We start from the raw sequence: 15,606 nt of genomic DNA, 5'->3' as shown, positions 1-15,606 counted from the left end.
TTATGTTCTGCCGTAACAAATAAAATTAAGAGAACTAATAAAAACTGCAACTAGCTTTCTTGTCAAAATACAAGCAGGGGCAACACTGTCAGCGTATCCGTGCGTGATAGCTTAATGGTTGGTTGGGTAGTGGAGGCCCACACGGATTGAACGACGCCGGCGGCCGTTTGCCGGCGGCCGTTTGCCGGCTGGCCCAAGCTCAAAGTACGTCGAATCAGGAAGAGTGTGGCAACCATGGTAGCTAGAGAAGAAGGGGCACGTGTTTGGGAAAAGTACAACAGGGGAATACGGGCAAATGGGTGTCATTTGAGTCCATTCCCGACTCCTATTAGCCATTTAGGTAACAAAACGGTCACCAAGTTATTGTTGGCAAAGAGCTTGAAGTTTGAAAGGTTGAAGTTTTGAAACACGATAGCCCTGCTCATTAACTTGGTGGAAAACTTGGTCTGTTCACTAGTTTGGCGAACAAACTTGGTTAGTGAACATGGCTTCCATGTGGACGCCGTAATATGTCAACCTCTTCGACAGCCCCGCTTTGGTCGGTGTTCTGCGTTCCTTATAAAAATTTACTTCCCGACAAGACGGTATGCCTTCCGGCTGTCGATTTCACGTTTCTTGACGACGCGAGCGATGGTTGGGATTTTGATAACAAACGACGCTTCACTCGCGTTTGGTTCGTGCAGCGGCAGCACCGGAGGCCCGGGCAGCAGCAGCAGCGAGGTGTACCTGAGCAGCGTGGAGCGCGAGAGTGACTCACCCGCGACGAGCTACTCGCCCGCGACGTCGGCCGAGACGCCAGGAGGAGACGACCCGGTGGTGCCCGCTCCGCGGCTCGCCTTCCTCGACAAGATGCTCGAGCAATACGACAAGCGCGCGTGGCCCACCTACGGAATGGGTGAGAACGAGACCGGTGCTTCCCTCGGTGCGGGGAGGTTGACGCTCTCCTCGGCTGTCGCTCGTACTTGTTAAGATTCACGGGGGGGCGTCGGGAAAAGGGTTCGGGCACACGCATGCGCAGATGCAGCCGCACAGTGTTAGTGCGTGTGCGCGCGCACGCTCGGTGCAGCGCGAGTTACGCTGAAAGCAACTGGTGGTTGATCATTATGGCTACATAAAGTATGCCAGTGCTCAGGTGAAATTCGCGAGTACTATATTTTACGCTGTCCCTAGCTAAAATTCGCATTTGGTTACTGCTTATATTTAAGGAGCAAAAAAAGGAACTTCCAATTTAGGGTGCGTTTTTATTCGTTTACCTTCTTTCTTTTTTCAGCTGACACGCAGATATGAAATAGAACATTCTGCAACTGCTCGAGACTTATTAGCGGTACACAAAGCCCTCCGGTTATGGGCTTCGCAGCGCGCGGAGGTGATTCCCTTGAGATTTCCGCGACGCAGTATATACGAGATCTCATCGGGCTTTTTTCGACTCGGCAAAGCATTCTGTACACGTGCCGCAACATACGAATTCAGTGTAAGCTGCGTGTTTTTGCAGATGTATGTTCTTGCATAATTATGGGCCGCAGTGCAACTTCTGTTTTATGTTTGATACCTACAGGCGAATACGCCTGCGCCTCCATGTATATGAAAGCTTTAAGGTTGTACGGCGACGTGTAAAAGAAAGTTAAAATCCAAGCTTTGATCAAAACCAAACAAGCAAGCCGTAAGTCAGGATTGAAAACGAAGGTATGACGGAAGAGATACGTAAATCATAGGGCATAGAAGGAGATATGCAAAAGCACTTCTTTAAGTATAGCATTGCAGAGTGTTGGAGAGGTAGAGGAAGACGATGACTGCGTTTCGGCTGTTTCTCCGAAAATATGTTGCTTATAATGCCAGAACAATTGCAACTGCAACTTTAACACGCCTCTCTCCTAACGTCGAACAAAACATAAGGTCAATGCCAAGGACTATATTATACACGGCCTGGCACGTCCATGCTTCGAAGTGCGTTTCGTGTAGATGCCGGCTTGGCCAACTGAAAATTACGGAGTATTCCTAAGTTGAAGCAAAATAAATGTTCGTGACAGAATAGTGGGAGTTACGCTGAAGCAAACATGCAGTTTCGCAAGCGCTCACGACGCAACATGCTCGGCCACGTTCTTGACCTGAACGAAGACTTCTGCTGAAACAGGATGCATGTAACGAATACATGCACATATATACGCATTTCATTCTTCCAAGTCAATACTGAACGGAAAGGATCTCGAACAAAAAGTTACAATTCAGTAATTTTAGGTTGTTTGAGTCTTGCGAATCCATACTGAACACATAGAGAGGAACTGTACATCCCTATGACAAGGCCGCAATAATACAATGAGGCGTTAGCGTTGAAAATTCGCGTTCGTAACATAATGTGAAATCTGCGAGTCTTATGCTTCGCTGGTTTCTGTTACTTCTATACGTTGCCCATTATTCTGGAACATAATCATTGACGCAGACTCTTTAGAAGTGCGGGTTACATGCGACATCAGGTTTAAATCACAAAGGCTGTGTTAGTGTGTTAGCAGAGGCTCATCAAGTACATAGGTGGGTTTGTTCGTGGACGCGTAAATGTGTCCGCGTGGGAGATCACAGTTTTATGCCCAATAATATACTCAAGGTTCTTTTTTATGAAGTTATGAGCTACCGCTTCAGTCGATATGCCTCCTACATTTCAGAAGCCGCATTATTATAAGCATTCTTTTCTTCTTTATTGTGGGGTGGAGGAAGGGGAATGGTACAAATTAATTTTCAAATATTTTTTTTTCTTAGCTCTCTATACCTGTGGTGCCAAGCCTAACAAAAGCTAAAATATTCTTTATGTTCTGGGGACGTTGAAACCCCTCTGCGGAGATGCGCAGCATTTGTCCGTCGCCGCCCGTATTTAATAGATTACCGTAATCACGTAAGAAACTTTCACTAAAATGTATACAAAAAGGCTGCATCCACAGCTTCGTGATCAGAAGACAGAGAAGAAATAAAAAGGTAATTCCGTGCTCTTATTTCCCGACTCTATTCTGAGCCGTTGAATGATTTCCGGTGAAGTTCTGAACACACGCGCTGAAGTTGTGGGGGATTCCATGTTATCGATTGGGAACTTCATCGAAACAAAATGATAAAATATTCAGAGTGCCGTCGGCTTTGCCTGTTCAAACAACAGCTCACGTTCACCGCAGCATTACGCGTTCGCTCTTATGTAGTATTCAACGCTCGCAAGCCCTTTACGGCAGAGTTTTTGTTTCCCGGGCAACGATGTAACGCACCTAGGGAAGAAAGGTTTGCGCATTTCTTGTTTGTATATAACGCGCCACGTGAGAATTTGCGACATTGTGGTCTAAAGGCTCTGGTTTCTCCAATTCATGCTTCTAGAAGCGAAATGAGGCCAGGAGAGTAATATCTACGGTTGTTCGTCAAAACAGTGGACGAGAGCCGTAGCGTGATAGCCGTCGCTCCCTGCGGGCAGCCTCCCCATCAAGATTGGTGGGGCGGAACTGGAATGGGAGCACCACTTGCGGTCGTTCGTCCTGAACACAAGCAGATAGACCACATTAAGAAGCGCATGGTCTAGAAAAATTGATGAAAGAAATATTGTTCGCGGAGTTTGTTATTTCCAGCTTATTTTCCTATTTTCTTTCAATTCGCGATAACTTGTGCGCCCATGGGTATGACGATAACGAGTTATCATAGCGTTCAGCACGTAACATTTGATATTGAATAAGCCACTTCCGGGCATAAAGTTTGTTGGGACCCCTTTGGACTACCGTCTACAGTTCACGTGCGACTAGGGCCATTCGCCCGCACGATCACTGTGGACACGCCATTCCAGCTTTATTTTGGTACGTGTAGATTCACCACGGCCGCTGGCGCCGGCGTGACGTGGAGCCTGCTGCATGCGCGCGCGGTTCACGTTGCGCCGTGAGTCGGGCGTGTAGTGCCCAAGGAGCTGGCCCCTCTCGCCCTCTCTTCGGCATCTCTCTACTTCAGCATCCGAGGTAGGCAGGTGCCTTCGCCACGTAGAATCACCTTCGGTGCTCTTGGCTGTCGGACATGCGGACCCACTTGGTCTCGCGCCCTTCTGAGCAAGGCGGGCCCCTTTGTGTGGCGAACCTATAGCTCGGAAGAGCCTGTGTGGCTGAGCGGACTTCCCGGGAACTTTCACTCGTAGTCTGCGACTGCCACCCTGGTGAAGTAAACCCTGTATTGTACGCACTTTTTATGCGTAACAAGTAATAAACCCCTTTCGTTTGTACCACGCCTGTGGTCTCTGCGCCTTGCCGGTGAGTAAGCGAACCCCTCGCGGCTCCCCTTTGCGTGTGTTGCGGAGTAGGGCTGAGCTACGTGTCTTCTTCGACGTTAGCTAGCCGGTACCGGGCCCCTTAGCCCAAAGCCTCACAACTTCGGGTGCGCGCATTACACTACACACAAGGCGATAACGGAAGCGGAGGCATAGCAATAGAAAGCCTAAACTGTGCGCACGTGCCAAAGGGGATTTTTTATTGATTGATTGATTGATTGATTGGTTGATTGGTTGATTGATTGATTGATTGATTGATTGATTGGTTGATTGATTGATTGATTGATTGATTGACCGACCGAGAATCAAAACTAGCTGCCTCACTATCGCAGTGTAGCACCAAGGTTCCTGCCAGCCACTGTAGCGTGTAAGAAAAATTATAACGTACGGGAACACGTTTACCACAGCGGCTTTGAGTAGTGGCCGCAGGCTTGACATGCATCCGGTCAGCGCGAAAAGAAACGTAGAGCGTGAAGAATTCTTTGAGTCTCTCTGGTCTAATATATCTTTATCAACATTCATATGTCTATTAAAAAAATTCCGAAGATGGAAGTAGTATTTGCTGAATAAAGGAAAAGAAAGGGTGAACGCAGCTTTGAATGGATAACGTTTCGCCACTGAGAACAATAACTAATCACACAGGCTGGGGACGAAAATACTCTCCTGCTGCTTTCGTGAGAATATCTTTCGGTTACAGCTGCCTCCCACTGATTGTTATAGTAAGAAACTGCGATTCATAGCTGGCAAACATAACCAAACCGAAAACAAACGCGAATCGCAGTAAGTGTGCAGTAGGGAAAAAACAAGCGAAAAAAAAATCACTTCCAAACATATTTGGTGTAATATTCAGAAAAAGATATAAAATATACAATCCGCCAAGAGTGTTAGATTCGACAAACAAAACAGTGACTTCGCACGAGTTTATTACTAGTTGTGCGAAATGAAAAGAGTCATAAAAAGCTCTGTAATTGCTTCCGGGGTATGTTCCATCGACTAATCGAGCAGAGTTCGAAGCGCGAGAGCAAATGTCCCTTGGCGCTTTGCTCTTTCATCGTAGGAATGGAGGGAAGCCGCGCGAAATTTGTGCAGGTTGTACGGCTGGGTACAAGAGTCATTCGTCGTCGTTTCTGACGTAGCACCGTGCGTCATTCTGTAACGGAGGCTGGCGTATTGCGCCAGCAGCTTGCGGGCGAAACAATTATCTCGCGTGCTGCTGAAACTGAGACCACCAAAATTGCGCTCGAAGTTTCACAGTTTCCCATCAATCGACGCGTATATATATGGCTGGCCCCCTGTGTTCATTCGTCTGCCTTTTCATTCCTGCAACATGTCGGAACAGGAAGTTTACTAATGTGCGCGTCGCACAAAACAAGAAAGTGAAAAACAAACAAACTATTAAATGATACATTGATCGTTCGCCATTAGTTAAAAGAACCGCTGCTGCATCGGGTTCTCCCACGGAAGTCGCTTTAGCGTTCCAGAACTGTGCCCTTCGACCATACTGGAGAAAAACGACATGTACATTTTTTCTTGCTTCCCGCTTTGATGATTGCTTAAACTACGAAGCGTACCTGTCTTCTTTCTCGTCGATAATGTTTTTGGCGGCTTATTGTTATCCGAATGCAAACAACTTTGTACGTTATTTCGTGCGCTTTATGTAACTCTCACTCTTGACATTGTCTCTATGTGATACCAACGCGCGTTATTTTTCTTTCTTTCCTTAGGGCATCCAACGTACGTCAAAGTGAACATATACGTGAACAGCATAGGCCCTGTCAACGCAAACAATATGGTAAGCAATGTTCGCTTGTGCAACCCACTTGTGGAGCCATATTGCATGACAATGATTCCAACCCGAGGAGAGCGTTCTTATAAGTTGTCATTTAATAGCTGTAGCATAAACATCGACGCCACGGAACAAAGGAGAAGCCACAGGTTTACAAAAGTGGTGAAGTACACGAGTACATGTATAAATAGTAATATTTATTCCAAGCAGTTGTTCACTCGGACTATCTAAGCATCCGCGGTTCTCCGATAGTCCAGACAACACCCCTGCGCGTCGTCCCATGCGAGTGCTACTCCGATCGCGCTACTTCTTGTTAATACCTTCAACATTAGGCACAGTGCTCGCCATGCTCATGCGGAGGACACAGGCTTGCACACTGGCGTCCCCCGTCCACCATTAGTACATTTGTGGACGCTTAGGCCTTGCCGCTGAGTATTTATAATCCTCATAAGGCCATCCAAGAATGCAATGCAGCAGCTTGCTCTACTAAAAGCATAAAATGACTGGCAATGCAGTAAGCAAGAACCAAGGCTAAAATCCCTATTTCGACATCATATCAGTATTACGAAACATGATACAGCGCTAAAGAAGAGGAAAACGTCAACACAATATGCGCGTCCGTTACTTGTGCTCCCGTTTTCATCTCTTGTCATTATCGAAGTGAGCCGACAACGCAAGTTGCAGCTTCGAAATACTTAGGGATAACTCACGATGGTACGCTAAACTGGTAGCAGCAAGTCCAAGCGAATGCTAGTAAATGAAAACCTGCAACGGTATTGTTGCACGGGTTCAGTAATAAAAGGACAGCTATGCGTAGGGCTACGTTGCTGTTGATTTATAAACATTACGTCCGCCCCATTGTCAAATTCGGCTGTTTTCACTTTTCAGGATGTGCAACAGCACCTTTGTCTTGGGTTACCAATTTTTTTGGCCAATTATGTGCTTCATCTGGAGGCTGGAATTATTCCGCTTGAGTCCAGATTTAAGGAACTTACTGTCCTGACATTTCTGAAGCTTTACAACGCATCCCTCTACAGTTTTCCGTCCGTTTTCATCAATTCTCCTGATTCATTTTGCAGAACACGTTGGTGCCGTTATCGACAGCCAGAAGTCATTTTTGTTCAGACACTGTTTTCAAAAATTCAAGTTCGTTTGCCATGCCTGATTTCTCCAAAAACAAATTCGTTGAAGGTGAAACTGATTTCTGGGGATATCTTTACAAAACACGCGAAATTTTTTCCAGCTCGCATAATTGAAGGTGTCCTTCAAGATCTTGTTAGAAAATGCCCGCCTGACTTTGTTTTTCTACGGACGGAACGCAAAATTTAGAGAAGGCTGGAGTTGACATCATTACAAATCAAATTAACTTCTCTTTTGCCCTCAGTCTGATTGACTCCAATATTTCTTGCAGAATTTTTGGAAATTATTCTGGCCGACAGAAAATTGGGCCCGCAGAAATCTAAAGTGGTAATTTGTTACTCATGCGCTTTCCGTTCATACACATTTAACTTCTAATAATCGGTCACACCTGCTGAGTATATTTTCGACCCTTGCCCTAGACAATTTATCTGAGGTCAGCTTTGTCTGGGTCCACAGACGTAGTAGAATCTTTTTAAGTAAATCAGCTGAATCGCTCGCATCGTCGTTACGAAATGGTCCAGCCTTAAATATTCTTGTTGATTTCGTTTTTACAACGGGGGCTAGGTTTAAACGCCTTTTATTTCTAAATTGTAATGAATCATCTTTACTTTCAACAGATGATTTCCGACATCTAAATTTACGGTGGAACACAAGCACATTCCTTTCATGACAGTGCGAGATGACGTTATCAAGCTTCCGTTGTAGAGTTCACGGCCTAAATTTTTATCTTCGTACATCTGGTTTATCCATAACTAACCGCTCCTCTTTTAACGCGATCGCGTTAAGGGCCCAGTGTCGCATAAGATCTGGTGTCGGCGTCCAGCGCTGACCGTCTTGTGCGCGACAAATCATTACGAACCACGTATACCCAACCACACAGACTCTACGTGTAACACAAAGACGTTACCAGCATAATTGAATTCCTGAAAGTAAAATGCGTCAGAAAAATCTTAAAGTGCGGCTTACAACCTACACACATGATAGCCTCGGAGTGTAATTTGAATATACGAGAAGACAAAATTCTGCCACGTGCAAACTCAAACACAAGCTCCTTCCCTTTCCAGTCTCCCTACCATTCATAGAGCGGCGCTCCCGGTTGCGCATTTACATTCGCTCGCCTGTGCAGCCGGTCGACTGCAGCGCCGCCCCCGCGGCACCAATGGGAACTATATAGCTAGGTAACTTTTCGCCCTAGGGGAGTCTAGGTCCCTAGTCGTCGTGTAAAAAACGCACCTAGCTCCTGAAATGCCCTTGTCCCATGCGCGCGCGCGCGGGGCCCATAGAAATATGCGCTAGCGCAGGGTTTGTGCCAACTCGCCGGAGCAACAGGGTGGGCGGTTCACTGCGCGTGCATGCAAGCAGCACGACCACGAACGAAGCGATACAAGGTGGAACAGCGCGTTTTACGGCAATCGAAGATGTGTGTGTGTGTGACGCGCTTGGTGTGTGCAAAGAGCAATTAAGTTGCGTGTGTGACGAATGTGTATGCGCAAAATAGCACGGCCACGAACGAAGGTGGAACATCGCGTTTTGGCGTTTGGTGTGCGCAGAGCAATCGAGTTGCGTGTGTGACGCGTTTGTTCGCGCAAACAGCACGACCACGAACGAAGCGATGCAAGGTGGAACAGCGCGTGTTGCACAATCGAGTTGTGTGTGTGCGTGTGTGTGACGCGTTTGTGATGCGCAAACAGCACGACGACGATCGTCTTCTAAAACTGCGCCAGAGCAAACCGATTGTTGAGTACTACATACGTATTGCGCGGGCGTTAAAACTAGAGAAACACGGGATTGCGACGCTACCAGCCGCAGTGTATAGGACTGTACGTACGTACGTACGTTTTTGTAATGTGGTCAATCTTAAAAGGACGATGGCATTTCTGCACCGGCGGAGAAGTGGGAAATCGTGATTAAATTTGGCCGATCATTGTCAAAAGCAAAGGCTTACCCTTAATTAGGGGTTATCCCCTAGCTTCTACTGAAACTGCAGCCTCTAGTAGTCTTCACGCACTATTGTAATCATGACACCATACGACGATACCCTCTGACGTGGGGCCCAGACTACTGGAGAGCTGGTTGATCAAGCTTGCTCAATAAACTTGACCTTTTGTTCTTTGATTATGCTACAGTGCTAGAACGTAGTTTCTTGCTATTAGTAAACAGGCAAGACAACAAAGCATTGCTACTCTACTCCTGTTGTGGCTCTTCGGTCGATGACACTAGAGGGGAAAGGAATCGAGATCCAAGCCAAGGGGCAAATTGTGTTTAGTCAGTCTTAAACACCCTCAACTCAATGTTTTAAATGCCTGTGTGGTTGATACCTTGTCTAGTGGAACTTCTTGCCATCCCCAAAATGTGCATAGCACCAGAGGTATAGTTTGACAGCTGTAAGCAGTGCAATTAAGGGAGTGCAGTGCCTGTATTGCAGCTTTACACCGGCTAAGATATTGAAGCTTGGGAGTATGTTCATATTTCTCATCTATAGTGTGGCAAGAACTTGTAATCCGCCCTCAAGTTCTGCTGGAGCACAAGCTACTGTTGCTCTTTTGTGCAGCTAGTGTCAGCAGGCAAGCTTGCAGTATTGCTAGGTAGAAAAGCACTTAGGCTTCACAACCATCCAAGTCATAAATGAATAAGTGCATGGCTAGAAGTTGTAAATTGCAAGAAACAGTTCAAATGCCATTGAGCATAGTTGCGCTATTGCAATGTATCCTTCGGAGCATTGTACGAGCCATGGTAGTTCCCACATTGTGTTGAAGTGCCACACCAGTGACATGTGATAATGATGCTAGTGTGATCCAGTGTGGCTGTACTTTGTTCTATAAAAACTTTTCATGTGTTTTAGATTATAGTTAGTGCAGTATCTGAAAGGTTATGCGCAGAAGATGATAGTTGACCTTACAGCCATTTTTTCTATACAGTCCTTCACTTTCCATCAAGTTCAGCAAATCATTGAAGCCCCAAAATAACACATTTAATATTGGTACTCAGATCGAACAGTTTTAGTTCTATGTGTATGTTTCAGAGAACTGGACCAAACATCAAGAATGAAAATTTAGCTCCCTGTTGATGCTTTAGCTTTAGGCTCTGCAGGAACCATTTATCTGCAGCACCCAACTTATCCCGTATTTGACGGATCATGATAGATGTGTGAAGAAGCACGAGTGTTATGCAGAACAGTTTTCGAGAGGTAATGAACCTCTACCATATAATTCATAAATAACTGGAAGGCTTCTCCTAAGGAAATGTTCGTGCTCTGCACTGTAACATTGACAAGTCCCTCCCTAAGATAAGGTGATAAAGAGAGCTGGTTTTATGAATCTGTTGTATTTCCACAATTTTAACATGGTATAAGTGAGGCCCAAGGCATAAATGGGACTGCGTGCTGTTCTGTATGCGTGCTGCGCTTATTGTACAGATCAACAGTAGCCAATCAATAGCCATTTTATTGAAGATGCAAACTGCATCATATCCTAGGGCCAACTCACTGTCAATGAAAACTGTTATACTGGCTTCCTGCACTGTTTATTGATCATGGACTTCTTTTTGAGGTGCGATTGAAGTCCCTCAATATCTTAAACTATGAATTGCAACTGGGAGAACGTGTCCATTCATTAGGACCACACTTTTTGTATTTAGCTCTCATCATTGTAAACAGCTTCATAATGAGAGGAACCTCAGACGAAATGCTTATTTTTTCCTGGCATCCTTCTTCTGCCTTTGTAAGCACTAACTATGGACATGTAAACAAGGTAATCTTGCATTTATCCTGCCTACAAGTGCCTCTTTTGACATTCATGCCTGTATTGCATTTTCAGTGCCACTGAAAAGGCAATACTGGCCACTGAACCACTGAACAGTAATGAATCTGAACAGTAATGACGAAAGCATTGTGCGGAAATATGCAAGGTGATCAGGAAATGTAAAATGAGTTATACACCCGACTGTAGCAAACTGTTACAGAGAAAACCCATGCAGGTTTCTCGGAAAGTCTTCACAAACCTACCACATGCTTCAGACTGCTCCTGTGATTCAGATGTCTGCGATAAGACGTAAAAGTAGGTTCTCACGGGCCCATCTATTCTCTAGTTCATGAAGTCTTCATTACAGAGAGTCTTACCATTCCGTAACACGAACCCCCGTATTCATAAATGCATCTTAACTTGAAGCCCATGCTTGACTCGATTTAAATGACGCCTGTCGTGAACACACCAAAAGAAACGCAATGAGCATCTTGGGCGCGTTCACACCATGCGTCATTTATATCAAGTCAAGCATGAGCTTCAAGATGTATTGCTGAATACGGCGGTAAGACTTGATAAAGGTTGCTATTAATTATTTGTCCAATGTTTCAATTTTCTCATAAAGAATATCTAGCTTTTTCTGAATGCTACCAATTTTTGCTTCATTCCCCTTTTCACCACATGTGCTTCATGGCAATCTCTTTCATCTTTCCATCCCTTCTCCTTTTCCATGCTGTTGGCCAACGTGCAGGTGTCGTCTATGCGCTAGACAGTTACGATGTGGTCAGCAGGCTTTGGATTTCTCTGTCAACCAATTTCTCTCTTTGCTTTTGTGATCAAGTCCGCCTGACCCTTAGATTACTGCATACAATGAAAACAAAGCCTTTTTTTTTCATGAAATGGGCAAGCACTTGCATCTCTTGCAAAGGATCTTCCAGTAAAGTTTCTCGTTCCTGCAATCACACTGAACATGCACGTGCATCATAATTTTTATGTATCTAAAACGCACCGCCAGAAAGAGCAACAAAAAGCAGCTATATTTTCAGATAACACTTGTGGCTAAGAAAGCAAACCAAGACCAATTATGGATGGTCTCCATTTTTTTTCCAACATGCAAGGAGCATTGTGCACACACCTCTCAAGCATAAAGGCAGCACGTATGAGCCATGATGCCTCAATGGCTCCCATGTCTGATCACCCAAAAGAAGGCAGGCCAAACATAAAATTTGTTTTTTGGAAATTCCGTTTATTATAGCTAAAATTTTATCTTGAAAACACAAAAAGTAGTCTTCATTTCAAGACCGTGCAACCTCTGGCTGTATTTTGCAGAGCATGAAAACATGAAAATATACTAAATTGAAATGGCAACAGCAAAGAAACACTGGCTTCCATCTTCTGGAATGCAGAAGAGAGTGACACTGTAGACGGTAATCCAAAGTATGGACCCAACTTGGTCATAGCATACATGCTCTGTGCTGATGTAACTTTAATTAGAACTGAAGTGTGGCATCCACTACTCGCCTGTGTCGTCAAAGGCCATTTCATGTTGCCACACATTCTTTATCCGCTACCTGAAGAGATTACATTACACCATGAAGATGACAAAGCTCACATGCAATAAAGGAAAATTGGTTGGCTATCTTGTCTCCCATACAACTCCGCCAAATACCTGCAATTAGTGTAAGCATGCTAGTTCCTTGCACTGTTTCCCATAACATCTTTGTTGAAGGTACTGGGTAACAATATCTCAATCACTTCACAAACTGTGGAGATTATTGTTAATTTTTAAAGCGAACAGCTTTATTTGCCTCTTGACAGCACATGGCATAATTTGTTTAATGTAAAAGGTTGAAGCAATTCATCGGCATGTGCTTCACAATGTGCCTTGCAAAGATTCCTCATTAACAAATATACTGTTTCGAGAGTTGTCATTGCGTCAGCAAACTGAAATGAAAAGAGACAGGAGGGAAGCTACGAAGCTGCTTGTCTCTCCACACCAAAAGCCAGCACCTATAGACTCTGCTAAAGATGTACTTCTCAAAATCTGGCTACTCCTTGACCAATCTGTGCAAAAATGTTAAATACGTGAGTCAGAAGTTATGTCAATCAGGCTGCTGCCACTCAAAGGGCAAAACTCCTTGAAACAGCAAAGCTCAAGAAAGAAGGAAAGAAGAGCACGTGTGAATGTTTCATGCTTTATAATGTAGAGTAAAGATTTCACCAACGCCAGGAATGACACGCATCAGTGCCAGCGGGAACATCGTCTTGAGAATGGCTCCTTGATTTGGATTACATATTTCAACTAACAATTCTGCTGTATTGATTTACAGGTTGTATTTATGAAATCAGCAGCAATTCTGCTTGTACAGTTTGAGAAATACGCCAAAATTGATGCATGGTTCTTTCACATAAGAATTTGAAGGATAAATTCTAGGAAGCGTTACAAAGGCAGAAACAGTGTTCGAAGGCGTCAGAATGAGGGCCATGAAATGAGGTCCTTGACTAACCGAACAGTGCCACTGCTGCAGACATTCTAAGCATGAAATGCTTTTAGCTCCTGTTGTCAGCCACCTTCAATGAACCAAAAGCCAGAGCCATTATCTTGGCACTCAAACCAGCTCATCCGGGCAAACAGTCAAGACTGCAATACATATGCTAGTTACTTCCCAAACATGTTACAAAAAATATTGCTTCTGAGTTCTAAATATTTGCTCACAATATCACTCAAGCTGTAACTTCTAGTACGCTGAAGTTTTATTTGTCACTTCTAATAGCGACGTTCACAGGCAGATACAAGGCACTGTACACTTGATTGTCATTTTTCGGCACTGAGACACAGTTGCTTGTGCTCTTTTCAATGCCAGCAGTCCGCGAGGTCCACGGCACATATGGTGGACCGAGACGTGACTTGCAATGGGGTTCTGTCTTTGACAGGAAACTTGCTTCCATATGGACCAGTGTACAGTTGCGTGATGCAGTGGGGTGGGGTGTGCCGTTGCGAATGTGCGCTACACCCATATTAAGATTGTGGCTAGTATCATCTACAGTCAATCTGCTTTGTCGGCAGCCATTTCATGGTTACATCTACTCTCGATTACAGGAGAGCCAGTATTTTTTAGTGTCACCAGAACAGCCTGAAAATGCTCATACAAAATTCTCCAAAGAGTGCAAGCGCTTCCGAGCTTTTTTAGTCTGTACATTCCAGCTATCTGAAATGAATCCAAGAAAGTAGTGGATATTAAGGATATGATCATAGAGCTATGGCATATTCGAGGTAGATGAAGTGGTACACGAAGGTGTCCTGTGTATTCTATTTCAGTGATAACATCATAGTGAACTGTTGGATAGTGTTCAGGAGAGGTGCCGCGCTAGTGCGGCCAGCATCAAGTGCAATCAAAATGTGGGTTTACTGTTGTTCAAAGCAGATATTGCATTCACCCTACAGTAGAAAGGAAACGAAGCAACACCTTCAAGAAGGCAGTCCCCAAACAGCGAAAAAAAAAGGTTGGAGGACACTTAAGCTGCGCCTTTAAGAGTGGAACACGATAGCATTAAAAGATCCCTGGCTGCTTCTCATGCTTCCGGGCAGCTGCAGCTTATGCTTCTGTAACGTTTCCCTGGAAATGCTGGTGGCAAACGCTATGCACGAAGGCGAGCTTTCTGGGGCGAGCCACTCCTAAGACAGACCTGAAATGGCAGCTGGAAGAGGGGTTTACGTTTGAGTTTCCGCGCGACAGAATTATGTTTTCTCGCATATTCAAATTACAATCCAACGCTATCATGTCTCAAAGTTGTGTGCAAGTCACACTTTATGAATTTTTGACACATCCTACTTTGAGAATTTTAATTAGTTCAGTAATGCTTATATGCCACGTGGAGGGCCTGCATGAATCGGGATGCATGGTTCGGGATTTATTTTCTCATATGGAAAAGGTCGCCAACACCACTGCTGGATTTTCAGCGATACGGGGCCCTGAACGCTATGGCTGTTAATACTATTGTGAATAAGTTCCAGGCCAACAGCACATGTGCCATGCACAAAAAAAATAAAAGCAGATGCACGTGGGTACTTCCCAAACATTTTTTTACAAGAAAGGCAGAGGAAAAACCTTCGTTGCTAAGGCATCAGATGAGTAACGTGTAAAACATGCAATATAAAGCTTAATTGTACACCCGACAACGACTACATTGTAACTTAGATTGGAGACAGAGTCTTGCAAAATATACACTTCTCTTTAATGGCGGGCCAGAACAAGAGCGTGCAGCTTACGCACTTCATCGTCTTTAGTGGCACCGACCTTTGTGCGCGCCGTCCTGCGGTGCGGGAGCCCCACATCTTTGTGTCAATTGCCTCCCATGAGAAGAGCGACCGTCTCGGTTGCGTCAAAAAGTTCTTTCAGCTACATAAGAAATGTAGCTCCTCAGGTGCATCTCAGCATTCAGGTATGCGCATAGTATGGTTTCATGCGCACTACACGAACAACTTCAGCGGGAGGACGACGACGGAGTGTACTGGGGTCAGAACTGCAGGGGACTACTTCGTAGGTCACGTCACTGAGGCGGCGTGTAACCTTGTAGGGACCAAAATACCGGCGGATCAACTTTTCTGAGAGTCCACGGTGGCGGACGGGCGTCCAGACCCACACGCAGCCGCCGGTATTGTAATG

The 15,606-nt window shown here is 45.0% G+C and overlaps 1 protein-coding gene across 3 annotated transcripts in view; it reads left to right on the top strand.

The window, feature by feature from the left end:
- LOC142583056 (glycine receptor subunit alpha-2-like) overlaps positions 1-15,606 on the top strand; it is a 208,713-nt gene that overhangs the window by 160,619 nt on the left and 32,488 nt on the right. For all 3 annotated transcript variants that reach the window (XM_075693327.1, XM_075693328.1, XM_075693330.1), the window contains 2 exons: positions 684-895; positions 5,998-6,065. In XM_075693327.1, the coding sequence (XP_075549442.1) occupies positions 684-895; positions 5,998-6,065 (280 nt within the window). The remainder of the gene's footprint in view (positions 1-683; positions 896-5,997; positions 6,066-15,606) is intronic.

Source organism: Dermacentor variabilis, chromosome 5 (assembly GCF_050947875.1).
Source record: "Dermacentor variabilis isolate Ectoservices chromosome 5, ASM5094787v1, whole genome shotgun sequence".
NCBI lineage: Eukaryota > Metazoa > Arthropoda > Arachnida > Ixodida > Ixodidae > Dermacentor > Dermacentor variabilis.
This window is presented reverse-complemented; position numbering and strand designations above follow the sequence as displayed.